This window comes from Cyanistes caeruleus, chromosome 8, assembly GCF_971803275.1.
Source record: "Cyanistes caeruleus chromosome 8, bCyaCae1.hap1.1, whole genome shotgun sequence".
In the NCBI taxonomy this organism is placed as follows: domain Eukaryota; kingdom Metazoa; phylum Chordata; class Aves; order Passeriformes; family Paridae; genus Cyanistes; species Cyanistes caeruleus.
Window position 1 is genome coordinate 19,828,090 of NC_141708.1, and position 26,616 is coordinate 19,854,705.

General features: G+C 46.1%; 1 protein-coding gene across 2 annotated transcripts in view; it reads left to right on the forward strand.

Annotated features, from left to right (window-relative positions):
* Positions 1–26,616, forward strand: part of TLL2 (tolloid like 2) — an 85,801-nt gene that overhangs the window by 10,948 nt on the left and 48,237 nt on the right. For both annotated transcript variants that reach the window (XM_086899028.1, XM_086899029.1), the window contains exon 2: positions 20,479–20,589. In XM_086899028.1, the coding sequence (XP_086755154.1) occupies positions 20,479–20,589 (111 nt within the window). The remainder of the gene's footprint in view (positions 1–20,478; positions 20,590–26,616) is intronic.

The following is a 26,616-nucleotide window of genomic DNA, read 5'->3' on the forward strand; positions in this document are numbered from 1 at the left end:
TCTCCTTGGATCTGAGTGGGAGGGCTTGAGGGTGTCCCCTGTTTCAGAAGGGTGTCATTCTGTGCAAAATTCCACACAGGGAATGGACAAAGTGCTTGCTTCCCAGCCAGTTCATGGTTCACTACAATATATGGGGAAAGAGGAAAAAGGTAATTGGAAGCTTTTATTGGGAAAGGGGGTGTATACTTCAGTGAGTTGAATGCACCAGAAATTTGCTGAAGACTTTACTGGATCATAGTCTTTGCTGTTAGTTGTAAGCAGCTGCGAGGAAAAAAACCCAACAAACTGAAATGTCTTAAAATGCCTTTGATCAAGCATTTAAAGTTGTTTTCCTCTTACTGCTTTCAAGGTTTTGAACTTTGAGTCTGTGGTGCTTGTTTTTCTGTTGTTGGTTTTTTTAAGTTTCTAGATGTCCTCCATTAACCCCAAAGGCTCCTAACATAAAGGGGCACTGTAATCTGTACACATTAATGCAAGCTGAGAGGTTGGAAGGTCTCATAGCAAAACAGGGAAGGTTGGTAATGTTGCTGTCAGCAGAGGGTGGCACCATCAAAGGCACAGTTGGGTGTGGGCCTGGCTAGGGAGGCTTGGGACTCTCTAAAACACTTTGGAATGATGTGTTCTATCTGTAAATGCAGGACTGGAGCTTGGTGACCTCTTCCCTTAGGACTATTTTCAGAATGCAAACGTGTCCTTCCAGTTGATGTGAAGGCTCAAAGGATTGTGTTCAGGGGCGTGCAGGTATTCCTTCCTGTGTGAGGAGTGGACCTCTGCTCTGCTCTGTGGTGTGATGCCAGCAGCTTCTGCTTCCTCAAGGGCTGGTCTGAGGATGCCATTGGCTTCTGAAGAGGGAGACTCTGGAATGAGCCATGTCCTGAATGGACTGGAAGTGAAGGACAGGGTTGTGCCTCTTCTCTCGTGGATTTGCTGGCAGGGAGGCAGAGAGGGTGACAGATAGACCAGAAGTTCTGTGCATCCGGGGGCTCTTGTTACTCATTGTCAAAAACTGCAGCAAACTCTGTTACGTTGTCACAAGCCAAGGTCCTGGCCTTGTCTCCATCCCCCTGCCTTGCCCTGAATTTTGCTAACATGCATGAATACAGAGTCCTGAAATTCAGGTTCATGGTTCCAAAGTTCATGGTCTTGAGAATAAACAAAAAACTATTGTGGTGGCTGAGAGCTGCATACCCCATTAACCCAGAATCATGAATATTTATCGTGATGGATTACAAAAGAACATAGAGACTATATTGTATTTCCTATAACTTTATTTCCATGGCATCTTTTCTTGGTGGGTCACTTTAATGTAAGCTTTGCTTATTTAGTTGCACACTTTAAGCCGATTAACTTTTTACTAATAAAATGTGTGTTGCCTCCCTTTGTCCCAGCTACCGTTTGTTTGTACCTACACTCCTGTGACAAAGAGTCCCAGAGAAATGCTTTAAGCTCTGGATAAATCCCACTGCTGGAGGCTTTGGCCCAGCTGAATGTGTCTGAGCTGATTTCAGCCTTGCATTTTCCCTTTCCCTCTCTTGCTGCCTCCAAGTTGGACCCTGGAAGCAAAGTCTTTGCCTCCAACACCTTTCCACTCTTGAAGCCATGTGTGGTGCTCTGGGGCTAGCAGAAATTATTCGGCCTGTTAGTGCTCTCTGAACTGGGCTGGAGTAAAACTCTAAGTGGTGGGAATTGGGGTTTTCCAGCCATGAAGACTGGTCTGTGGCTCTGTATCTTCAGTAGTTTCCCAGCTGGTAACCATGGTATTCTTTCCTGCTTACAAAATTTGCCCTGTTATTCAGCGTCCAAAATACTGCATGTTTTACTGTGACTTCTCTCTAAGAGAACTATCATCCCAGAGAGATGATTACATCCTGCCATTTTGTTAAAGACCCTCCATAAAAACTATCCTTTTTCAACAAGACAATTCAGACCAGAACTTTAAAGTTAGTTGGGAGCCAAAAGGCATGGACAAGCACTTGGAAAATACTTTTGAAAGGCCTTTTATTAATCTGTTCTTTTATATTTGGAGCTTTGCTAAAGCTAAAATGATCCCTTAGAAATGTACTGTTAATACTTAAGAATGACTGACCTGCCTCAAAACAAACTCTGTAACCTGTTTTCATTGGGGCAGCAGTAAATGCCAAAGGAGATGTAGAAAAGCAGGGTAAGACAGAGTGGTTTGTGCAGGAAGTCTCCCTGACTGCCGTAGATCCACAATCCCCTGTCCAGAGATGGCTCATTGTACTGGATAGCTTTATCTTCCACCTGCTTGCTTTTTGAACCTGTGTAGGCTTTGAGCATCCACAGCCTGCTGAGTAACAAGTGCCAGAGCTTAACTGCAGTATCCCTGTGCTCCTTTCTATTCACCTGTAAAGCAGTGAGAGCATCTGATGTCTCGAGGTTTGGTGTTGCATACCTGTTTCCACTCTTGTCTCCTTTTACACCAAAGCTTGCCATGTGTTGGCTCTTGTCTTGGGGAGATTCGAGGAACTCAACGTTTTTAATTGCAGGAAATGCTCATCTTTTGCTGTTGAAGGAAAATCCCTTTCTTTAAGAAGTCAGATGGAAAAGGAGGGGAAGCATTGAGGGCAGTAGCAGGCAGCCATGCTCCACACCTTGTGGGAGCTGCTTAGTGCTTCTCTGCAGCACACTGTAGCACATTATGCGAGCTTACAATTGGCTTTAGCTGGTTTGGGATTCTACTTAGGAGCTAGGGGTGACCCAGGAAGAGCAGTTTTAAGGAGCAATGGAGAGGGGCATTTCTTAGCCTGTGAAAGTTCACAACCTCTCCTCATTCTGCTGGCACCTGGGAAGCATGAAGTGGCCGTGCAAGTCCTTTGGGTAGCTCATACTCGGTATTCCCTGCTGATGGCAGGAGCATGTGTATTTAGTCTAGTGCATTGGTTCCCTCTTCAAAGGAATTTTTTGGGGGTTAATTATTGTTTCAGATTTGTGAAGTTCCTTGGGTTTTCTTCCCCAAACTTTCCCAGTGGCTGCTTGTCCTCTGTGTAGGACTGGTGGAGCAGATGAGGTTTCACATGAGTCACGATAGATTTTCAGTATCAGGTGTGTGGATGCAAAAAGGTGTATTAGCATCAAGCCCAGAGAAACACACTGATGTGCTCCCCCATTCCTTTGCTCTCTCACCCACTGTACCACACTTGTAACCTTTCCTGAGCAGTCAGACCTGGAAAGGAAACAAAGCCAGGCATGTGAAGCCATCACCAGCTGTGGAAATAAGGGTTCCCCATCCAGTGACACCCAGCTCCTGTGTGACAGTTATGCCATGTCCTGCAGCAGGGACACTTTTGGTGTTAAAGAACACTGTGAGCCCATCCTGCCTAACCAGCACATTAGCTGTGCCAAACACAGCTTTGTTTGAGGAATATGGGGCATTGGAAACGGAATTATGTTCTCTCAGCTACCTTGAATATTACTTTTCTCAACATCCTCAGACTGCTAGGTCCTGGTAATACCCCATCTTATCATGGACTTTCCTGCTTTCAGCTCTTCAGTGTCTAACGGTGAAGGAGCTCCGTCCTCTCTTGCACCTAGGCACATGAAGATTGGATAAAGGTTTGCTGCCCACAATACTGCAGGTCTGTGCAAAATCTGGAGGGGAATAAGAAGAGCACAGCTTGAAAACCTCCATGTTAGTCCATGCTGCTTTATGGTGGTTTTTAATCCTGTGCAAGCTGTGTGCCATGCAGGAGAGCACTGGCATTTGATGGGTGCTGATGTGGCTGCAGAGGGATGACTGACAGAAGGGGGAGCAGATCTGCTGCTGCTAGGTTGTTACAATAGCTGAAGAGATGGGAATGGTTTTTGATGGAGGCAGCCCTTCTGGAAAGTGCCTGCATTTTGCTTTCCACTGATCCAGCACTGGCTCTGAGAGGGTGAGCCAGAGGCAAATCTCTGTTGTCATCCTTTGTGCTAATGGTGGGAGGGAAAGGGGTTTGCTACTGCTTCCTCAGGCTCTCCTGCTGAGCTGATCCCTTGTCCATGACATCTTCTGGAGGAGCAGGAGAGATTGAAAACCAGCAGCCACTGGAGCAAACACCTGAGCACCACCTCTTCTTTCTAACCCAGGACAAGTGTCCTGCAGTAAATGAGCCACTTTCTATTTTGGTGTCTTCCTTTTTTTTCCCAGCAGGGCTAGTGACCCTGCCTGCTGCTGATACTCAGGGTTGCTCATGATAAGGCCTGGCTTAAAGCTGTGGGACAGGAATTAGATTCTGTTTTGCAGTTTTTTTGGGTTGGAATTTTCCCTGACTAGTCTGCCTGTGGTTGGGAAGTGTTTTTAGAGCCTGAGCCAGAAAAGGGCTTCGTTGTCTCAGAGCAAGGCTAGCACAGAGACCGTACTGGCACTGCTAAATCCTGGCAACTGCCTCACAGCAGCTCTGGTCCCTCTCGCTTGTGCTCCCTGCTTTTGTCAAACTGCAATCTCCCACTTCAAAGACAGGCACGCTCCTGACACAAGACTTGGCTATCCAGAGGGCACAAACGGCTTGTCAGGGGAAGAACTTTCTTTGTAATGATATTTTATTAAAGCTGAGAAATGTCAGAATTGAAGTTTGCTTTTATGGCTCCAGCCCTGCCCTGCTGAGGTGTAGTGATAGGTGCTCATCATTGCATGATGCTGCACCAGGAACAGATCCAGCGGTGTGGCAGAGGGCACTCATTTGCACAGAGATCCTTTCTCCTCTCCTGCAGAGCCAGGGAGGCACACACAGAGCAAGGATGAAAAAAGATGCTTGCTAGCCTTGTGCTTTACTGGGTGTTTGGCATAGGAGCATATGGATCACTTGCAAAAGTGCCAAGCACTTGCTGTCACAAAGTGGGGAGCAGAGCTTTGGCAAGGACTAGGCCAATGCACAGGGTGCAGCTGAGGTGTTTCAGAGGGGCATGGCCAGCAGAAATGCTTTTGATTTATATGTTTATATAGTTGAATATTTGCCATGTAAGCTTATGAGTGTTTGTGAAGGCCTGGGATGAGTATCTCTGACTGATGCTTTGTATTCAGGACAGAGCTGGAAAGCGAGGGGTGGGCATACTGAGGCAGAAGTGCACCCACTGCCTAAGGGTCCAGCAACTGCTCACTGACCCAGCCCTGTCCACTGATGCTGCAGTCATGGCCACTTTATTCCAGTTTAAAGCTGGGCTGCTGTTGAGGAAGAAGGTCTTTCCTCTCATTCTCCTTCTCCCATTATCAGTGAGCTGTAGGAGCTGAGCACAAAGAGGGACTGATCTGATTTTTATTCAGAACCAAAAGGTTTTTTTATTTTCTAGTCCTCTGAAAGGCCATAGGAACAAGTGATTGGAAAGGAAGATGGGATGTAAAGAGATAAACCCAGCTGTTTCTGGGAGAGCAAATGAATAATTCTGCAAGATGCATATTGTCTACAGTTGATGGGATTTCTGTTGTGCATGTGCTTGTCTCATCCTGCTTGCTTGTCTGGAGAGTCATGGCTGTAGTTAACCTTCCCTGAGAGACCCTACAGCTTCCATGAAGTGGTAGATTTCCCGTACTGACAATCAGACATGACTGGAAAGCACTTGGGATGAGTTAGCAGTTACGGTGCTGTGAAAGGTAGTCGATAGTTCCATATGTCTGAGGAATAAGCCTTGTTGAGTGTCATCTTCTCCTGGATGCCTGAGGGAGCAGAGCTCAGCTCTGGCCTTCTCTGGGAGGTGAAGGATTAATGATGCCTCCTTCAAATTGCTGAACACTATCTTTCCATGCTGGCTCTTCACATCTGCTGCAGTGTGATACAGTGCTAAAGACCATGAAAGGCTTTAAATGGCAAGCAGCTTCTACCCGAGATCCTCCTGATTCCAGAGCCTTTGATTCCAGTCTGGACCTGCAATCTACAAGCAATTACATTTTGTATGAGTTCCACCACCTTGCCTTTAGAGATGGTGATGTGTTGATTTTAATTCTATTCCAATCTCCAGTGTACTGATTTCTGTTCATGAGAAGACTTGTGTGTTCTGCAGTGATATCCCCAAAAGCGAAGACGACTGTGCTGGAGAGCCTGGATATCTTCTGAGTGCTTTCTGACACCAGTCTTCCATTACTGTAGGCTCACATGTGCTCCAGGCTTCCTGCAAAGTTTAGGGCATAACTTATGAAATAGCTCCTGTAATTTGGACCCATGGGAAGAGGCTGAACTGGAGAGGACCCTGCACTAATGGTGGAGGAAGCAGGGGTGGCTGCTGTTAGTATGCTGAATTGCACAGCATTTTCATTCATTCCAGCTGTTTAATGGGATTACATGAGGAGTGGCTTCTGCCTGCAGACATTTAGTGCCTATGGAAATCTGCAGCTGTCTGAGTCGGTTACGTGCAAATCCCACGTCTCCCCTTTACGCATAGGAATTTCTGAATGATGGAAACCATGTGAATCAACTGCATGAGTAATTTTTCATGTGCTTCACCCAATATCAGATTTGAGGGATGTTTTCTTTTAACTGAGTCTGTGGTCCCCAACAGCTTCCCCAAGGAAGGAGGAGATGCTGCAAGGTGGCCACTAGATGTAGGAGTAGGATAGCTTTGGTGAGTGTGGATCCCCTTACCCTTAACAGTGGGAGACAGCCCCCTGTGCAAGGCAGTGTGGAGCTGGATGTTCTCATATTCCACTTGGTCTGACTGCCCTTCCTGCCTGGTGAAGTGGCAAGGAGTAGACATCTTCCATCCTCAAGAAAGGGAGGGGAGCTGCAGCACCTTGGTGCTGGTCAGCAGTGGACGGTCTGTCTAATAGTGGAGCACTGAGGTAGAGATCTGGGACACCCAGCTCTATCCTGGATTCTGTAACCATAAAATAATCACTTCTTCAGGACAGGCTGAGAAACATCTCTTTGGGTGGCTTTTTAGGGCACCTGTTTGGTGCCTGCTCCAGCAAGCTCTGAAGAGACAATGTGGATTTTACGGTGCAAGGGCAGTTCCAGTAGGCACAGGCTCTGCACTGCACTTCCCTGAGGTGCAAGTACAACGTGCCATTGTTGATAAGGAAAATAGTGGCATCTGTTTACTTTCCCCTTTGAATTTTTAAATCCTTCTATTAGCTTCCTGTCTGTTTCCAAATAGAGATATTTATTGTATGCTGCCCTGACTGGATCTACCTCTTGGAGGGCAGTAATCCTGGGTGAAGGCCTTACTGACAGTCCTCCCATCTACACATCTACAGACCATTGCTTTGGATGTGGTCTAGCTGTAATGTGGCAAGTGGCCTCATGGCAGGCTGCAACAGAGGAGAAAGCCACTGTGGGTACTTTAGAAGTGACATGGTAGCTTCTGGTGTCACAGAAACATGTGAAAACATGAAATTATAGCTTATATGGAGCCACAGAGCTTCACTTATGCTTTGAGCAATTCCAGCAGTTACAGCCTGGTGTCGAGTGGCAGTGTCTGGATAAGGACTGAGCAAAAAGCATGGCTGTTCTATGAGTAAGTCACATTTTCTGGAGCAAGGAGCCAGAGGTGGTTACCCTGACAGAGGTTAATGAAACACTGGAACAGATTGCCCAGAGAGGTGGCAGCTGCCCCATCCCTGAAAGCATTCAAGGGCAGGTTGGATGGGGTTCTGAGCAACCAGCTCTAGTAGAAAGTGTTCCTTTTCATTGCAGGTGGTTAGAACTAGACCTTTAAAGGTTCTTTCCAACCCAAACCCTTCTTTGATTTCCACGTGTTGAGGTGTTCATCACAGGTCTTTTCCACAGTCTACCTGCCCTGATCTGTAAAGTGTGTTGCTGCAGTGGCATGATCCCAGGAGGAGGCAGTGTTTGGACCAGACAGCAACATCTGACTGTGGAAGGGGCTGGGGAAGCCCAGGCAGACCTGGGAACAAAGGAGCTGTTGCTCCAAGATGAAACTTTTCTCTGTGGAAGCCAGACAATCTTCCCATTTATTTGCAAGTGGCATTTGGTCACAGCTCTTTGGCAACATATGGAAACTGTTTAAATTAGCCACATGAGCCATGCGGGAAACAGATGCATGTTCTTGAGCAGGCTTTTGTCGCTGATGTTTGAGCGAGTGAAGGGTGCAGCTGGCTCGCTTGGGAAGTGAGAACATGTCCTCACCCAGATGTAGTTAAGTGCTTGAAGTGAAATAGAACTAGCATGTTAAAGAATGTATCAATAAGGACCAACTTCTCGTGGGTACCCTACTGCAATAAATAATATGGATGGAGGTTATGACACTTTACCTTTCACTGCTTTCTTGGCTGCTCACAGCTGGTGCAGGATCAGTTGTGTCAAAAGAAGACAAGTGTGATGGATTGACTTCCTTGCTAGCATCTTTCACTTGTATGCTGGTCTGTCAACAACCTACTTCAAAACTCTGAGGTCTGATCAGAGCACAGTTCTACACCTTTCTAAGCAATCTTGGTGAATACAGCATAAAGTGATCTTGAAGAAACCAGAAAACTGTGGCTGCTGTGACCTTTGGGTGAGAATCTTGGGAGTAATTTTGTATGGTGAGAAATTGCACCCAAGACTGATGCTTCTGTAACTGGAGCTACAACAGCCTCTGAAGCTATGTGGAGCTCTGTACAGGGGGAGGTTTGTGCTGCTACACAGTCCTGGATGCTCACTGTGGTGTTTATGGCTGTGACAATAAAAATGCCCTTGAATATTGAGAGCTTTGACTTTATGTATGCCAGCTGTGATGGGATAGACCAAGGTGGGAGTCACTGAGAAATCAGTGATAGTTGCTGTAGGTGTTTGGGTGATGGAGTTTAGCTGATGTGGAACAGTAACACCAAAACACAAGAACAGAGCATTTACGGCAGTGATACTCAGAAAAGGGAGAGGAAGCAATGAGCATTTTGGGACATCAGAAAGAACCATCTGAAGGAAAGCCATGGTACAGACCTCTCCTGTGAGGGCAGCGCTGTGATTTTGTGTGCTGCACAGGGGTGTCTGCACAATGCAGTATTTACAGAGGGGTGTGCTGCTGCCAGATCTGTAGCAAAGCAGACTGGAGGGGCAGGCTGGCTCCATCCTCTGCTCTGTGTCTACAGCTGCAATTCCAGAGAGGCATTTGAACAGGCTGCTGGTGAGCCTTATGAGCCACAGAAGGGATGCAGGAGATCCTGTTTACTCTGTGTAAATGGTGAGGCAAGCACTGGGCTTTTTTAAGGTTTCTTATAGGAGTTTAAAACAGACAGAGAATGACCAGAGGGGCACATGGTGTTTTAGGGGTTCTAGAACCAAGTGTCTCTCTGAAAAAAGAGTCCTTTCAGCAGCCTGTGCTCTGGGCTGTGCCATGCTGAGCTCCCAGCACAGTACCCACCTGGGGCACCTCTGTCTCCTGCAGGATTGTCCCCTTCTGGGGAAGCCAGAATCTTTGAATCACATGATGCTAGAGGGCAGGTTTCAGTGACCAAGGTGAATTACTTGGTAAATGCCTGTTTCTGGGCAAGGTGGTGGTACAGGGAGTTTCCCTGAGGTGCATACTGTGGTGTGAGTGCCCCTTCCCAGACACTGGTGGGCTGAGCCCTTTCCCAGCCTTGTGGATACCAGCAGCCACCTGATGAGCATGAACAGCCCTTGTGTGGAGGGGATTCCCATGGCTGTAGCACCAAAGGCTTCAAATGTAAAACCAGTGCATTTTCAAAATGAACAGGTGAACCAAACAGCTGTTTGTGATGGCAAATACTGATACTTTGAGTGATGGATGAAACTGGGTGGAGCATCTCTCTGACATCTCATTTGTTTTTATTCATATGCTTCTTTGGACTGTTTTGCTGGTGGTAAAACTCTCTGGGAAGCATCCTTGTCCCAGGTGTTACTCTAGCAATGTTTTGTGTATTACAGAGGGTGGAGCGCTTCATTTTGAAAGGTTATTTTTAACCTCTAAATATTTGTGGTGAGGCCAGTCCAGGATGGTGACTGGACAGCAAGGAAGGGCTGCGTTCCCTGCCAGGGTGAGTGATTTCCACGCTTCCTACTGACAGTGCCACTGTAATTTTTCATCCAAAAAGTGTTTGTAAAGTTTGATTTTTGTAGAGAAGAGTGAAGAAAGGATATAACCTGCTGCTCTCTTTTTGTTTTGTCTTTGGTTGTTCATTTAGGAGTCTTTTCATTTGTTTATTGGAGGGGAAATAAACTTTTTCTGTTGTTGTTTTGCCCCTTATTAATACAACATAAATGCTATGTTTAAAGGCTCAGCATGTGCCTGGGACAGTGCTGATGCCAGCTTGGGACAGTTCTCTCCAAAACTGGAATTGCTTAGTGCTTTGCTGTGTTATGCTTGTCCATTTCCTCTGCTACCATCTCTTGCTTTTCGTTGATGCTGTGACTTGGCAGCTTGTGAGGCCCCCAGTCCTGTGGGGAGACCTTCATTCCCTGGACTGAGCTGTGGTCCCTTCTGGATTGCAGAGCAGGAATGTGGCATTTGCTTAGCTCCTGAGATCTCGTGCAAGGATGACTTTTTCTTGTCTTTTTTCCTGGGACACCTGTGCCTGGCTTAAGGCACAAACTCCGCTGTAATCTGGGGTGCCTTTGGTTACATCCCATGCCCCCACCACACTGTCAGTGCTGCAGCCACCCTGGCTTCTAATCTCATTCTGATCTCTTCATTGTGGTGTTTTTGGCAACCCAAATTCCCCACCCAGGCCTGAGAATTTAACATCAGCACATTTGCATGACTGATCGGATTTGTCTCGCTTCTGTGACGACATTGTTTCTATGGAAAATTAATGGATTCTCACGTTGTATTTTTAATGGCTGAAACCACCTCCCTGCCCACCCTCCCATCCCTGAGCTTTCAGAGGGAAAGTCTGTAAACAGCTCAAATTAGCTATCCTCCATAAATAGCTCCCATTTCTTCCCTGCCTGCTGTCCGTTTCTTTTTTCCCTTGCAACGGTGCTGCAACACTCCTCTCCTGGTGTTGGTGGATAAAGAACAATGAATAAAATGAGCCTGTGTTTGCTTTCCTTGTCTGGCCCTTGAATAGATGTGATCTATCATGAACTGCCTCCTTTCATCCAGGACCATGTGGTTTTAAATTGTCAGCCTGCCTTAAAGTTTGCTCCAATCAGGCCTGCTTTGCCACCTTCCTTTTTTGAGGATGCAGCTCAGTTCATGGCTCTGCTTCTTTTCATTTTTGCCATGAGCCAATTTCTTCCAGGGATGGGCAGGTGGCAGGGAATTTTCTGCCTTTTTGGAGATTCCCATTCCCCAGTTGCAGTGCTTGGGGTGAGAACAGTGAGGTTTTGACGCCTGTGTGTGTGTCTGGCCACTTGAAGGAAAAACATCCCTCCTCAAACGATGCAATTTGAAATAAAATGTGTTCAGTGTGGGGACAGTGCTTAGCCACTGAACCATTCCAAATGAAATTAGAAGAGTTTTAGTCTCACATTTTCTTCTGTCATCTCTAAAGTTTTGTTTCTCATCTTAATATTGAAGAATAAATCCCAGGCACGTACCATGGTATGGGAATTATCTGAGATAAAGGTCTGACCTGGATGTTTCCTCCCAGAAGACTGGAACTGGTGGCTCATAAAATCTTGTGGGACAGCTGCTAAGGGACAGGCAATATTTTAAGTCAAGGTCTCCTAACTCCTGGTACCAAAACCAGTAGTGATGAACAAGAGGCTGAATTCCTGGGACAGACACTGCTGGCAGCCAGTCTCCATTCCTGTCCTTGAGGTGATGCTGAGGTAAGGTGATCCCTAACCACTCTTATCCTGAAGTGGTTGACTGGTGACACTCAGGGCCTGGGGTCCCTACAAGGCAAAGGAGAAGGTCCCCTGAGAAGAGCTTGTTCCATTGCTGCACAGCTGGGCTGTGTTTGGTTTTCCTTGTACTGGGGTGTGCTTGCTGCTGAAGATCCTGCTTTCAGCCCCACGAGCCCAAGGTGGGACGCTGACCCTTGCTGAGAGCTGGTCAAGGTTTTAGGGACCTCAGCTGAGTTTTTTTTTTCCTACCTTCTGGTTGTAGGTCCAGATAGCTCTGCAGTGCCAAACCAGCCTGGTACCTCAGCCAGGAGGCCGTGTTTACCAGCAGAACAGGCTTTCAGTAGTGCTTTGGTAACTGAGATACACTGCTATAAATGACAGGCAGGAAGCTACAGGGACCTGATGTGTTAGCTACTCAGGACAAAAACACTGACAGTTTTTTAGGCAAAAATGATGAAGATAGGGAAATGAGATGGGTTGCTTTGAATTTTTGTGGTCTGGGGGAAAAGGGGGCAAGAGAGAATCTTCTCTGTGCTGGCAGAGACTGTGCTGAAGCAATGGACTGTGCAAAGTGTTACTTTTCTGGATGTTGTTGCTTGGGGCTTTGGATTATATTAGCATGGAAAAAATGCCTCCAAGGGAAGGGGCACAAATCACAGCTTGGCCAATAGGGAGGGAAAGAGGACTATAAAACAGAAAATCAATTTAATACTCAGTGGGTGTTTACAGCGTGCTCACCCTTCCTTCAAATTGCCAAAGGAAAGATTAATTAAAGTTATATTGAGCAGCAAAAATTATGAAGGGGGTGAGATGGGGCTTGTGTAGTTCAGCTTTCTCCATAATTAATTGACAAAAACATTCTTGGATTTCATTACCCAGAACCTTGCCATCTCCTGCTTTTAAAGGGCAGCTGAAGCAATGCTGGATTTCCAAGACAGCATTGCTGCCTTGCAGGTTGAGCTAACAAGGGTCACTCCATGGGCTCTTGAAGAAAGGGCTTCCTCTGTCAAATAATGCCATTGTGCTATTTATGGGTTTTATCATTTAAGATCAGACTACAAAATCCTTTTATCTGGACATGGTTTTGATTCCTGGTTCCCACTTCTAGTGAGATTGAGCTGTGGTGTGCAGGTCTTGGCAGGGGATGGAGACAGCTGGCTCTTGGGTCTCTTGTCTTTGTCTGCTGCCTTCATTTAACCAAAATATCTTTGGGCAGGGTGTGACAAAAGCTGTTGGAGAATCATGGCCATGGTGCAATGGACAGAATCCAGGAAGGATACCTGTGTCCATCAGGTAGCAGGACCGGGCCAGAGTTGCCCGGTCAGGAAAGCCAAGTGAGTTGCTGAGGTTGGTTTCACTTGAAAGGGAGTGAGGTCTCCAAGTGAATTTACCTGCTTTTGGGGTGGCTTTGAGGATGTTTGTGTGTCTGTGTTGGGGGTGAGCAGAGCTCAAACTCTATGTGTTTGTGAGCCCATGATAGCTTCTCTCTAAAGTCTGTTTCCTGCCTACACAAAAAATGTGGCCAAGAGCTTTAGGGAGTACAGCTTTCAGGGAGAAAAATTCAGAGGTGCACGGGGGGAACCTGTAAGGCTCTCTGAAGCACTGGGCAGCAGCAGCAGCCTCCAGCTATCCCCGGGCAGCGCTCTCGGATCAGGGTGCAGGTGTCTCACCATCTCAGGGCCCATAGAGGGAGCTGCTTTGCTGCCTGTGGCACAGCATTCCAGCTTCTCATGGCACAGCATTCCAGCTTCTCATGGCACAGCATTCCAGCTTCTCATGGCACGGCATTCCAGCTTCTCATGGCACAGCATTCCAGCCTCCTGTGGCACGGCATTCCAGCCTCCTGTGGCACGGCATTCCAGCTTCTCCTGGCACGGCATTCCAGCTTCTCATGGCACGGCATTCCAGCTTCTCATGGCACGGCATTCCAGCTTCTCATGGCACAGCATTCCTGCCTCCTGTGGCACGGCATTCCAGCTTCTCATGGCACAACATTCCAGCTTCTCATGGCACAGCATTCCAGCTTCTCCTGGCACGGCATTCCTGCCTCCTGTGGCACGGCATTCCTGCCTCCTGTGGCACGGCATTCCAGCTTCTCATGGCACGGCATTCCAGCTTCTCATGGCACAGCATTCCTGCCTCCTGTGGCACGGCATTCCAGCTTCTCATGGCACAGCATTCCAGCTTCTCATGGCACAGCATTCCAGCTTCTCCTGGCACGGCATTCCTGCCTCCTGTGGCACGGCATTCCAGCTTCTCATGGCACGGCATTCCAGCTTCTCATGGCACAGCATTCCAGCCTCCTGTGGCACGGCATTCCAGCTTCTCCTGGCATGGCATTCCAGCTTCTCATGGCACGGCATTCCAGCCTCCTGTGGCACGGCATTCCAGCTTCTCATGGCACGGCATTCCAGCTTCTCATGGCACGGCATTCCAGCCTCCTGTGGCACGGCATTCCAGCTTCTCATGGCACAGCATTCCAGCCTCCTGTGGCATGGCATTCCAGCTTCTCATGGCACGGCATTCCAGCTTCTTATGGCACGGCATTCCAGCTTCTCCTGGCACGGCATTCCAGCCTCCTGTGGCACGGCATTCCAGCCGTGTGTGTTCACATATGCCCTCCTGCACTGCTCGTTTTCCCAGGAATGGGTTCATTGATTATTGGATTGGTGTGACTACCATGCTGAGGTGGAAAAGAGGAAGACCTTGAGTGAGGGGGTAACCAGCAGCAGGAGAGCTGTGCATTTTATTTTAAAATGAAAATACCTTTCTCCCAACCTGATTCTGGCAAGCTCTATTGCTTGTTTTGTGGTTAAAATAACATGGTATTCGGTCCAGGGATAGCAAAGATGAGCTTTGTGTAAGCTCGTGTGTATGTTTGCAGTTTTGAACAAACTCAAGCCCAAAGTATTTATTTATTCCTGCATTGTCACCTTCCAGGATAGGAAATCCATTGAATATGAATCAGGATTCATAACTGGGTGTCCTGCAGATCACTTCCCAAGAGAGGCTGCTTTAGGAGCACTACACATGATAACTGAGGCAGTTTATGTTTCTGCAGAAATCTGAATAAGGGTTTGGACTCTGATTCCCAGGAGATTTTGATGTTTTTGAAATATTTGTTGCAGTTTAGAAGCAGGCCACATTCCTACACAAACTGAGAGCAATTTCTGAAACAGAATGTGCTCCCTGGACAGGGGAACTTCCCACTGAAGATAGACTCACCAAGTCCCTATTGCCAGGACACCCCACTGAGGCCAGACACCAGCTCTGACTCCAAACACCCTTGCTGAGTGGAGCTGGTTACCACCAGAGCCTCCATGGAAGCTTATCCCCAAAGGTGGCCAGTGGGAAACTTCTGATCATTCCTACTGAGGAGAAACAAACTGATCTGGATGAAAACACAATGCCTGAATGTGGCAGTTTTTATGCTTTTTGTTTACTAGTTTCTCATCTTCCTTTTTCTTGAGTGTTTGATGCTCATGATCTGGCCCTTATTTCCAAGCTGCTGGTCTGGGATTTTTTCTCTCTTTTCTTTCACTTGTTTCTGCCTTATTTTGAGGCTTTGCTTTTCCCTCTGACACAGCTGTTACTTTGCCCTGAGAAATGTATTGAGTTTTTTCTCTAAGGTATAAATCTTAGCAAACTTCAGAACATTGTTCTGCTGGTTCCTGTGCCAGCAGGAGGTTCAGCAGCAGACCTGTCTTCCTGCAAGGAAAGAAATATGGAGCTGCCAGGAACGTGCTTTGATCTGTTGATTTATTTTCTTATTGTTAGACTGCAAAGTGTTGGCCCTAACGAGAGCGTGGCTAGCCCTGAAAATTAAATCTCCCACCACTCAGACCAGTCAGGTTGGGAAGCATTCTGCAAATGCTCAAAAACAACTTGGCATGCTTTTGCTGGTGCGTGAGGAGTTGCTGTTTGCCAGGAGGTGGGATGTGTTGCCATGCCCTCGTATGCCCAGCACCCCTTGCCAGGTGCTCCTGTTGCTCAGGTGGGAGGGACATTGTTTTTCTCTTGTACTATTTGGACATGGTACAGTCAGTTCTAGAACAAAAGGAGCTAATTGGTGCCCTAGGACCTTTCCATAATGTACATGATGGGCAGAGATGTGGGTGGGGATAGAGACTGTGCCTTAGAGCTGCACAGGTGATTGATCTCATGGGTGGGATCAGAGCACATCCTACCTTTGCACTGAGGCACAGAGGCTGTGGCTCCTCACTTGGGTGGCACAGCTGGGTCTGTGTCAGGCTGTGTCAGTCACCTGCCTGTGATGCTCACTGAAGATGCCAAGGTTAATTGTGCAAGCACTTCTTCCTTGTATATTTTGTACTGGCGCAGGTCATGAGGTGCCTCTGCTTGGGAGCCCAGCTATTATCTACACACAGGGGTTGGGAATGCTAGTGAAAATTGAGTGTGGATTGTGAATAGTGGTGAAACGTATCTGAGGCACCTACTTGGGTTCATACTGCTCTTTGTTTAACCTGCCCATTCCTGTATTGCCCTGTGGGACACCTGCTCAAAAAGAGCAGCAAAACTGTGCTAGAACTCTGCTAGAAGGACCTAAAGGGAATCTGTCAGTGTGAGCTGTGCCAGCTAGCTGCAAATGCAGAGAAGATCCTTGGGCTGGTGACATACACAGCTTAGTGTGACCCCTTAGAAAGAGGGCCCCTTTGACTCAAATTGGAAGACATAGTCTTTAATCTAGGTTCAGATCCCATTCAGCACTTAAAACCTACCATGTTTTAATAAAAGTTTCAGATGGTGAATCTGTATTTGAGGCGGAAGGGGGGATGGAGGGTGCTTTCCTGGCAGGCACCAGGACATGTTTCCAAAGTCTCTCTTTCTGTCAATCTCTGTCACAACTGGTTCTGATCAGTGCTAGAGGGAAAATGGCAGTGGTCTCCCACAGCATGCAGAGGGTGACTGCTTTGCTGGTCCCTGTCATCAGGGTAAACCTATGGCCTATACTGATGCTGGAAGGGTGTCTTCCTGGCAAGAGTTTGTGGCAGGCAAATGGATGAAAGGATTGCTCCAGCTTGGTGGATGAAGATCAGTACAGACACAGACACTGAGTGATGTTTTTCAAGTATGGAGTTACATTTTTCTTCTGGCACCTTGAGTGGCTTATGTTCTTGTAGAAGCTTGTAGCTTCTGTAGCTGACTGTGGTGAGGGTGAAGGATACCCATCCCCAGGAATGTGTTTTGAAGTGTTACAGATAAGCCTGGTTTTAACAAATTGCAGCAGTACTTTTTGGGTTGAGATGTATTTTTAGGAACAATATTATTTAGTTTTCTGTCAGAATACCATAGTCTTTCGGTGATTTATTCTTTTCCTTATGTGTCTTTGAAGGAGAGAAAAAAACCCCAGAAATTACAAGATTCTTCTCAAAAAACCTGTATGAAACAGACTTTTCATGGAAAATTAAAGTTTTAAACAGTTGTAAACACTTCTGAATTGAATTCTCATGAGAGACAGCAAAATTATTTTTCTTCCCTGAAATATGACTGTGCTACTCAGAACCAGAGAAAGGAGAAAATGCAAGTGGGGAATAGGAGAAGGGCAGCTTTAGGGGGGAAGAAGCAATCTGGAGGTGATTCGCAGAGAAGGGGGTGAAGTTTTTAGAAAGAAGATGCTTTGTGCTGTCACATTGCTGGGGGCTCCCCAGAATATTACTGTGGCAAATGAGGACTGTGAAGACATTGATTGTTTTGGGCTCTGGATGTGGGGGAAGCACCTGGAAAAACTGTTGAGCCTGTCCTTTGCCCAGAAGGAAGCGTTCTCCTTCCCAGTGTCACCTGCCCTACTTTCCTGGTGTCATGGCACCTCTGTGCTCAGCACAAAATTCAGATGTCAGCCTGGACTGTTTTCCTGTGGGAGAAATGTGCTGAGAATGCAGACAGCTTTCCAGGCTGCTTTTTTTCATTTTGGTGCTGAATTTGTTTGTTAAACACAGTCATCCTTCCCCTTTGCCCAGCAGACAAATGCTGTCTGGTTGCATATGCTGAGGGGTGGTGAGGTTCAGCATTCAGGTGGTTGGTGCAGGTTACCAGTCCAGCAGAGAAGCAAAGTCTCTCATATTGGCCCCATCAAGCTCAATAAGAGCTGCTCTGTTCTTACTATCCAGAGCAATTGATGCATTTTCTCAAAGAAAAGCTGGCATGCTGCTGCACTGTGTGTTAAGAGTTTGCACCTGGGTGTACACTACAGAGCTCTGCCAAGAGAAACTCTGGTTTCCAAGCTTGTTAGCCTGCTGTTTGGAGATTTATATTTTTTGTTTGTTTCTTTCTTTTTCTTTCTTTCTTTCTTCCTTTCTTTTTTTTTTTTTTGGAAATCCTCCCACATTAAATTAAAAAGGAGAACTTAGTAAAAGAAACCAGAAGGGATGGTTTGAAATGCTTCATTTGCCAGCAGGCTCTGAACTTGTGACCCTTTAAAATAAAGTACTTGGGCTTTCCTGTGGGATGGCTCCCTCTGGGTGGAGGCAGGCTTTCAGGCTTGCATGTCTTTGGGAAGGGGACTTTGACAGCACAGGAGAAGTTGCAGTGTAGCATTCTCAGCCAGGACTTCCAGCAAGGAAAATTGTTCAGCTGGTTGGGGACTGTGATAAATCATGGTTCCCCTGGAGCACGCTGGGACTGCAGAGAGCTGGAAATAAATGCCAGGGAAATTCTGCTTTTGTAGTGGGCTATCTTTCAGGATGATGTATGGCTTTGTAACAGAAAGAGATCCCATTGCTAGAACTGGGGGGAAACTGCTGCCTTCCACTGGGAAGGAAAAAGTAACGATCCCATTGGTGTAAATCCACGCTGCAGGCTTGCCCTGAAAGCTGTGTTTTGGCATGGCTACCTTAGCCTGAGAAACAGACTGTGTGGTACTAGTGGAAAAGAGCCACTGAGAGCCCAGGGTGGTGGCAATTAGTTGGGACAGTAGGTTGACAAGGGGCTAGGAAATGCTGGCAGGTGGCCAGTACAGTAATGACTTACCAAACGTGGCTGGGGAGGTAATTGGATGGCATGGGATGCCATTTGCATCTCTGCCTCTTGACTGCCACATTGTTCTGGGCAGGTAATTTCTGTGGATGGAGAAAATGTCTTCTCCTCAGACTGCAGGAAAAAGAGCATGTTTGGCTGTATTGGTAGACTTGTTACCTGGTGGGGATCTGCCTGTGTTTTGTGCTCTCTGCTCGAGTGACGGCTTGGATTGCCCAGAGGCTGGGGAGATCCCGAGTTCTGTGTTTGTGTAGCAAATGCAGGGTCTACCCTAGTTACTAATGATGTTGGTCTGTGTATAGATTTGTCACTATGTCCACTTCTGGGACTGGGTTTTGGTAGCAATTTTAAGGAGACCCTGTCAAAAAGCTGGAGCCAGCCTCTCTTGAGGCTGCCATGGCCAGGTAAACAGGGGAGACAGCTTTGTCCCAGGGAAAGGGAGAAGCAGCACAGTCACCCTCTGCTCATGCCAGGGCTCTGCTGCTTGTAGCAGGCAGTAGCAAGCAAAGATTTATTTCCATGCCCACATCCCAGACCAGTGACATAGGCAAATGCTCTTGTACTGAGGTGCTGAGATGCAGAGTAGAGGAATCAGGTGCTACATCAGAACCAGTACCACGTTGTGTCAGAGAAAACTCTGAGTTAACCTTTCTTAATACTATTGCCATGGATCTGATTGCAAGTTTCTGATATTCAGGCAAAGGTCTATATTCCATTTGGTCTTAGCAGTAAAAGGGAGACGTTTGGTAAAGCACATTGGTTTCTCAGGCCTAATGTGCTTTGATCAGGTATGTTACTAGTGTAGCAATGGGATGGTTTTCCCCCTCAAGGTAATGTAAATGTTGACTTAACAAGAGAAGTAAAAAGAAGTTTCATCAAATCTGGTCATTGTTGCAGACAGTGCCTTAGCATTGTTCCTTGTCTGTCTGACCGAGCTCTCTTCAACTGTATTATTAATTAATTCACTCTGTTTTTTCATATTTTTCATCAGCCTGTACAGGCTTCTTGTATGAGTTTTAAGAGCTCTGTAATCTGTTTATCTCTGAAAGATCTGCTAGGCTTGGTCAACTGCCTCATTGCCTGTGTGTTTATTTTGTTCGAATTCTCAAAATGGTACCTACACACTGTGCAGCATCAACTCAGCCAGGATACTCCAGGGGTATAATTTTTTGCACTCAAATGGTTTCTAGTCTGTTTCTCTGAGCTGTGAATGTCAAATGATACATTTGTTTACCTTATTTTGCTGACTTCTGACTGAAATTCAAATATTTTGACAAAATTGAAAACTCTTCAAACCTAAATCTAAGGAACTGATCCATAAGGGGACAAGTAACTGGTGTTTCTTTAGCAAAGTTGAAGCGGTAGGCTGGCTCTCAGGTTGGATTGGGACCAGTGCAGTGTGTCTGGGTGTGTGAGGTCCTGTAGCTTTTGGGTATACACTGCTGAGCTCAAGTGCTTCACTGCTGTCCTCCAGACTTACACACATTGTTCACTCTGAGCTGTGGCTTACCCTGCTCCATCACAGGCTTTAATGAGGAGTGAACACCACCTTGTTGAGAGTCACACCTGTATGAAGGAGTGGCACAAGGAGTCCCAGCTAATCTACTCATTTTGGTGGATCTGTGTTGTGACTTAATGTAAGCGTTGTCCCTTGGCCTCCACTGATGTCCACTCTTTGTACTTTCAGAACTTTGACCTTTTTCTGGGCCATGAAGTCATTGCCTTTCAGGTGTGCTCCAAACCAGATGGGAACTGTACCTTCCTTCCAAAATAAAAACGAAACTAATTGCACTTTGTTTCTCTCCAGCTGCCTTTTGGGGAGATATCGCTTTAGATGAAGATGATCTGAAGTTGTTTCAAATAGACAGAACTGTTGACTTAACAAAGCACTCAGATGGCAACGCAAGACACACTTCAGGTAAGGGCAGCCCTGGGGTGGTGATGCCTTTTTTCACCTGGTTTTGTCCTTAGGGAAGGGAGACTTCCATTTCACTCGTGTTGCTGTTCCCACAGCCGGGGCAGTGTGTGCGGAGCTTAGTTATGGCACTGAGGGTGGGACCCAACTCTCAAATTTGTTAAAGAAAAAACAAGTCACAATGTGATGTAGCCAAGTCCTGTCTTGTCTGAGGGAGATTTTCATATTTATAGCACTGGTCTTTTTCTATGAGGAAATACCTTTTTTGCTAATTTGGAAGGAAATGTGTTTGAAGTTGGGCTACTCAGTTTCTCAGGAGTTCTGACTCTTATTGTGCTCCTTTTTCTTTCACTGTATGATCTTAATGGAATAACACATTTTTTCAGCTGTCTACCAAGTAAAACCCACTGCAGTCATGCATACAGACTGCCCTAGAAGTGATACCCTAATCAAAATAGGTTAACAATTGCATTGATTTTCTGAAAAGCATGTGCTCATTTTGTCCCCTATGCAACTCTAATGTATGCTCGGTCTCATGCCAGACCAAAGGTGTTTCTTGACTCAGGAACTCTGACTGGACTCCAGCTCTAACAGTCTCTGAAACACTCTGCAGCTGGTTCAGAGGACTCCCCACAGTGTTTTTCCCTCTAGTTCACTTTATGCTGCAAGAGAAATTGCTGGAAGTCTGAGCTCTGAGGTACCTGAGGGATTGGAGACAAAGAAGGTCAGAACAAACTTCTGTTTTTCTTTGCTGTTCTGCCTCTAGGTTAGCAAGTAGGGTGAGAGAGTGGGTAGAGGCAAAAATCAATGAAATTGTATATTCACCTGACCACTGTGCAACTCAGCTCTTTTATCATTTGAAAGCACTGGTGGCTGGTTCTCTTCCCTTGTAACTGCCTAGCTTTGGCTTCAGAGCATCTAAGAACCATGGAGGTCTGGTTTGGGGATGAGTGTTCCAGATTCCTATTGGGATGAGGGTGAAAGATGACACATCCAACACAGGCATATTTAATTGTCAGTGTAACTGAAATCCTAGATAGAGAAGGGCTGTCCAGTTCTTCAGATTATGGGTAGCTCCCTGGAAATGCCATTGTCCTGCATTGCCGTGTCACTTAGCTCATTCATGTCGTGCTTTTGGCTGTCACACATTCTTAGGTGGTTGTCACACATTCTTAGGTGGTAGGTTATTAGGAGCAGAAGACATATCAGAAAATGAGGACTAAGTGAGACAGGCAGCGTTAATCTCTTTCACATCCCTTTGTTGATTCCTGAAGTTAGATGAGGACACTACTGGGAAAGCAAAGTCAGATGATGTTTGAATGTATCGGTTTTCTCTGGTAACTTTTTTTAGTTGTCATGTCTAGCGCATTTCTTTCACTTGGCACTGGTGCCAGACCTGAGCCATCTGGAAAATGAACTGGGTTTTATAACTCACATCTGTATCATGTAATGCTGGCTCTGGTCTCTGACAGCCATGGCTCGTGTGGTGTGGTTGGACCAGTCTCTTCCTTGCACTTTTTACTGGTGCATCATACAATGCTTTGTCTTGGGTGAATGGGGATGTCACCTCACTCACTTTCCCTTGTCCTCATCTCTAGCAGGTATCATTTGTAGCCCTGGGAGTGCAGCTGACAAATGGGCAGCCCCTGTGACTATGATGCTTTCTGCAGAGCACACACAGGGGGATCTCTATGGTCACCTGCCCTGTGAGGGGCTCTCTGCAGGGGCAGGAAGGGTTGATTTTTCTCTTGTGAGGCTTGTTTGAGACTCATGTGAATTGTAGGAGGGTGGCCTACTTCAGCCTACGGTGGAGATTGGGCTCCATTCTTCCCTGGGAGAAAATCCTACTCCCTGTTTTATTTCCAGTGGGAAGAATGTAACCTCTGTACAGAAACAGCCTAAGACCCTTTATGAATGGAACCCCTTGAATTATAACATTTCAGAGTTTCCTAAAGCTGTTAATCGGATTAGTTGTATAGTGGAGGAAGTACTTAATACGTATATACAGACACACAGGCTCTGTGGATCTGGGAGCTGCAGTTCTGAACGTGTTATTAGGCCAGGCATTCTTCTTGCCTGCTGCTGTTCCTGTGTTCCCAGAAAATGCTGTTCAGCTGGGAGGAGAAGGGAAGACTGTGCCACACTGCTAGGCTGTTTATAGGTGTGCACCCTAATAGCTTGTGGGGAGCACCTGCAGCTGTCAGGCTCTGCAGGAAGATTGAGGTTCCCGTGTGCTTAGGAGTGATGGGGCACGTGGTCCTCTGGATCCAACCACATTGTACTGCTTGAGGGAAAGCTGTGCCTTGCCTGGTAAAGACAGAGACTGTCAGATGTTTCAAATTTTCCCCTTCTTCATCCTCTCCCAGTCATTGTCCAGAAAATAGCTTCTCTGGGTCCTTGGGAGAGAGGGGCAGGGAGTCAGAGAGCTGTTTGGATTCTGCCACAGATCTCTGTCCTGAGCTTAATTTCACAGCATGAGTGTGCTTCAGGCTTGTTTTCTCCATTAATTTCCTGCTTGCAGAAATGCCGTGTTCATTTTACTAAAAAGAAACTAAAAATTTGTGATCCTGCTTTAGAGTGGAATGCCTTGAAGTTCAGGGTTTCCAAGAATTTTCTCAGCAAATATTTGAGTTAGTGTTTTATTCCTAGTATCTGAAAACAATGGACCAAATAGCATTGTCTTCTTGGTAAAGTCACAGAGCAGGATCATGGTTCCTTCCCTCTGAGGAATGCTGGCTCAGGGCTCTCTGGCAATCCCCTCAAAAAATGCTCATGTGGATTTTAGGGTGGCTGTCTCCTTGGTACCTTACTTCAGTGCTCCAGCAATGATGTTCCTCTTTGGCTTTGTCTGGATTTCTCTGTCCAGTAATCTCTGCCAGATTCTTTTGTGTTAGTGGTCACATTGGGAATTGAAATGACACATGGAATTGCATCACTTGTGTTATGTACTTAAAGCCCTTCTGGAGTGCAGCATGTGACCTGATAGTCCTACTTCATGTGAGCAGTCTCATCTGCTCCAAAGGAGCTTCCTTACTAAAAATTTATCAGGAAGAGTACAGGTCAAGCATCTGAAAACTGCAGTAGGTTTTCAATAGCATCTTGTGTGCAAATATCCTTTCCTGGTGCATTTATACAAGTGGAGTTTTCTTCAGGCCCTGTTGAGGGAAAGGCAGGCATGGTGGTGGTCTCTGGCTGAGTGGAGCCCATTTAATCAAAGTAGTTGTTAGATGTCTGCATGTTGATCTCTGTTGACTTGGCTAAAGCTCTGACTGTGAGTTAGTAGAGGGTATTTGCATGTGGTGCAGATTAACTGTGAGTGGATGCCAGGAGATGGGCTCTTCCAAGAGGGCTGGGAGCTACCAACTAGATAATTGCTTGTCAAGACCATTTCATGATTTCCCTGAAGGTTTTTTCTAAAGCACTGTCCTCCAACCCAATTTTAGATTGTGATTGTTACATGACTTCTGGGCTTGTTTCCACAGGTCTCTCAACCTCAGCTGTTTTACCTGAAACCTAGTTTTACTCTCATCAATGATCTGGCAAAAGAGCTGTTTAAAGTTGAACATTTGACCTTTCTTTGAGTTAAGATTTTTCTAATTTTCTAAACCAGGATTTTTTTTTTTTCCCCATCATTGGCTGTTCTCGTTTGAACCTAAGTTCTAAACTCAGAGACTTGCTTATGATACCTTTGTTTGTTGCTTTATATTATAAGATATTTTGCAGACCAAACTGTCCTCCACATCACCTGCTCATCCTGCTATCACCATCTGTAATACCATAAAAAAATCTGCCAAGCAAGGAATTTCTCCTCTTCCTTAAAAATGTTTTGCAGCTAGAAAAAGGGACAAACAATGAGCATATTGTTAAAGTGCAGGTCTTAGCTGCCTCCCTCTGCTTCTGTGGGATCAAGTTTAGATGTTATGTTTACTATGAAAATCAGGTGTTCTCATGCAGTGGTGTTGAAATGGATACCCTCGGGATTTGAACCTTTAGAGAGACAGTAATGGTTCAGAACATAATGAAATGAATCTGTTACTTGGAGATCTGCCAGTGAGTGCTATCTCAGCAAGCCCGTGCATCACCAACTCCTAATCGCTTTGATGAAAGATTTTTCAAAAAGCTTGTAGTTCTGAAAAGTTTCTCTTATTTTTTTTTTAAACTCTAGTGAAAATATTTACTTTTACAATATAATTTAGAAGAAATTTGACCGAAAGCTTTGAGGATTCATCTGCTGCAGTGAGAAAAAAAGAGAATCCAGAAGCAGGCTGGGAGATTGCACAGTGTCACCTCTCTCTTGGACCCAAATGAGTCCACTGGTGCAAGGTGATTATCTGCTGAAGCATTAGCCACAGAGGAAGAAAACCTTATTTCTTGCCATGCCTCTTAGAGGTATGTGCCAGTTTAATACTAACTGGCTTGATTTAAGTTTTTACTGGCATTTTAGGGATTATGAGGACTTTTCTGATACATTGCCCCTTTACCTGATTTTTGTATCATAGAGACAGACCGTTTATAGTCCTGAAAGGCACCTCTGTTAGTATGAAGGGCACGTCTCTTCAGGGTTTGGCAGCAGCAGATCAGAAGCCAAGGGGGTCTGGCTGCCCTCACTGCTGCCATGCTGTGCTGGGCTTGCTGCTGAGAAGCTGACTCCATATCCCACTGTCGCCAAGAATGCTTTTCAAGAACAGTCTAAACAAGTTTTCTTTACCTCTCATCCTGAGAGGTTTTTAGGCTCATGGCTTGAAGGCCTTGATGAGCCTTTCACACTGCCACAAATGACTGGCAGAAGAAATTCAAAGAGCACCTTTTCTAGCTAGAGTAATGCTTCAGATAACAGTGCAGCTGGGAGAGGGATATATTTGAATCCAGGCTCTCTACTGAAATCTGGGGAAACAGAGGCTGCTGTCAGTGACTGGAGGCTCTGACAGCAAATTCATGCAGATAATTCTCTGACAAATGAGGCAGACAGGAGTCCTGCATTAAAACTTGTCTTAAGAGCAGGGACCTGGTTCATTGGCAGCAGCTCTGCTGGTCTTGAGTGTGCTGTGAAAATACAGGCAGCTGCTCTGCTGCTTCACCACATCTGCACATGGACCCATCTGCAACAGGGTGCTTTGGTTTTTATTATTTTAAGATGCTCGTGGTGACTGTCTCTGGTTCCATTCTTGAGGGAAAGGTATTAATTCCCATGTAAGCTGGGTTTGCTTGCTGGATAGGTCGCTGGAGAGAAACACTCCTGCTAAGACTTGTGCTGCTTAACTTCAGGGTGGAGAGCAAGACTTCCCTTGCTGGAATTAAGTGGAATACTTAAGGTACTGGTGGCAGTCACAAGCAGGATTTCTGCGGTTTCACTTTGTGAGAGCTTGTGTGCTTACATCAGGGTCCTCTTGAATGCTACTCGTGTGTTTCTAGTGAAATTTAACTTGGTGCAAAATATACTTCTAGAAGACTGCAAAATCCAGGGATTTAGACCGTGACTAACTGAGATTCCAGGGAAGATCTGATTTATGGATTTGAAAGCAAGACTGTTAAATTCAGCTGACTTGACACATGCTTGCCAAACTCAGCTGGTTTTCCCCTTGTAACTCTTATTTGGTGCTCTACTGTAGTGTCACTTGATTCAGGGTAGGAGTGGGCTTCAGCATTGCTGGATTTCACAGAACCACACAGTCACAGCATTTAGGGCTGCTTGGAGCCCAGCCTTTAATTCATTTAGGCTTAGAGCAAGTCTATGGGTTGTGCTAACTTAACCTGAGCTGTATTGGTCATAATTGGCCAGGAGCAGTGCAAGTAACTTTGTACGTGCTGTAACATAACCCACATCTGTGAACTCTCTGCAGGGGTCTGCTGTTTCCCTGGGAAATCTTTAGTGAAGGTTGCTTCCTCCTGTGTGAGTAGAGGAGCATCTTTGTTCCAACAGACCTGTCTGAGGGCTCTGTCCAGCTGTCTGCATAGCTCCTTTCAGATTTCCACAACACGTGACATGCACTCTGGGGATGTCTCTTTGCAATCCAGGCACATTCTTAACAG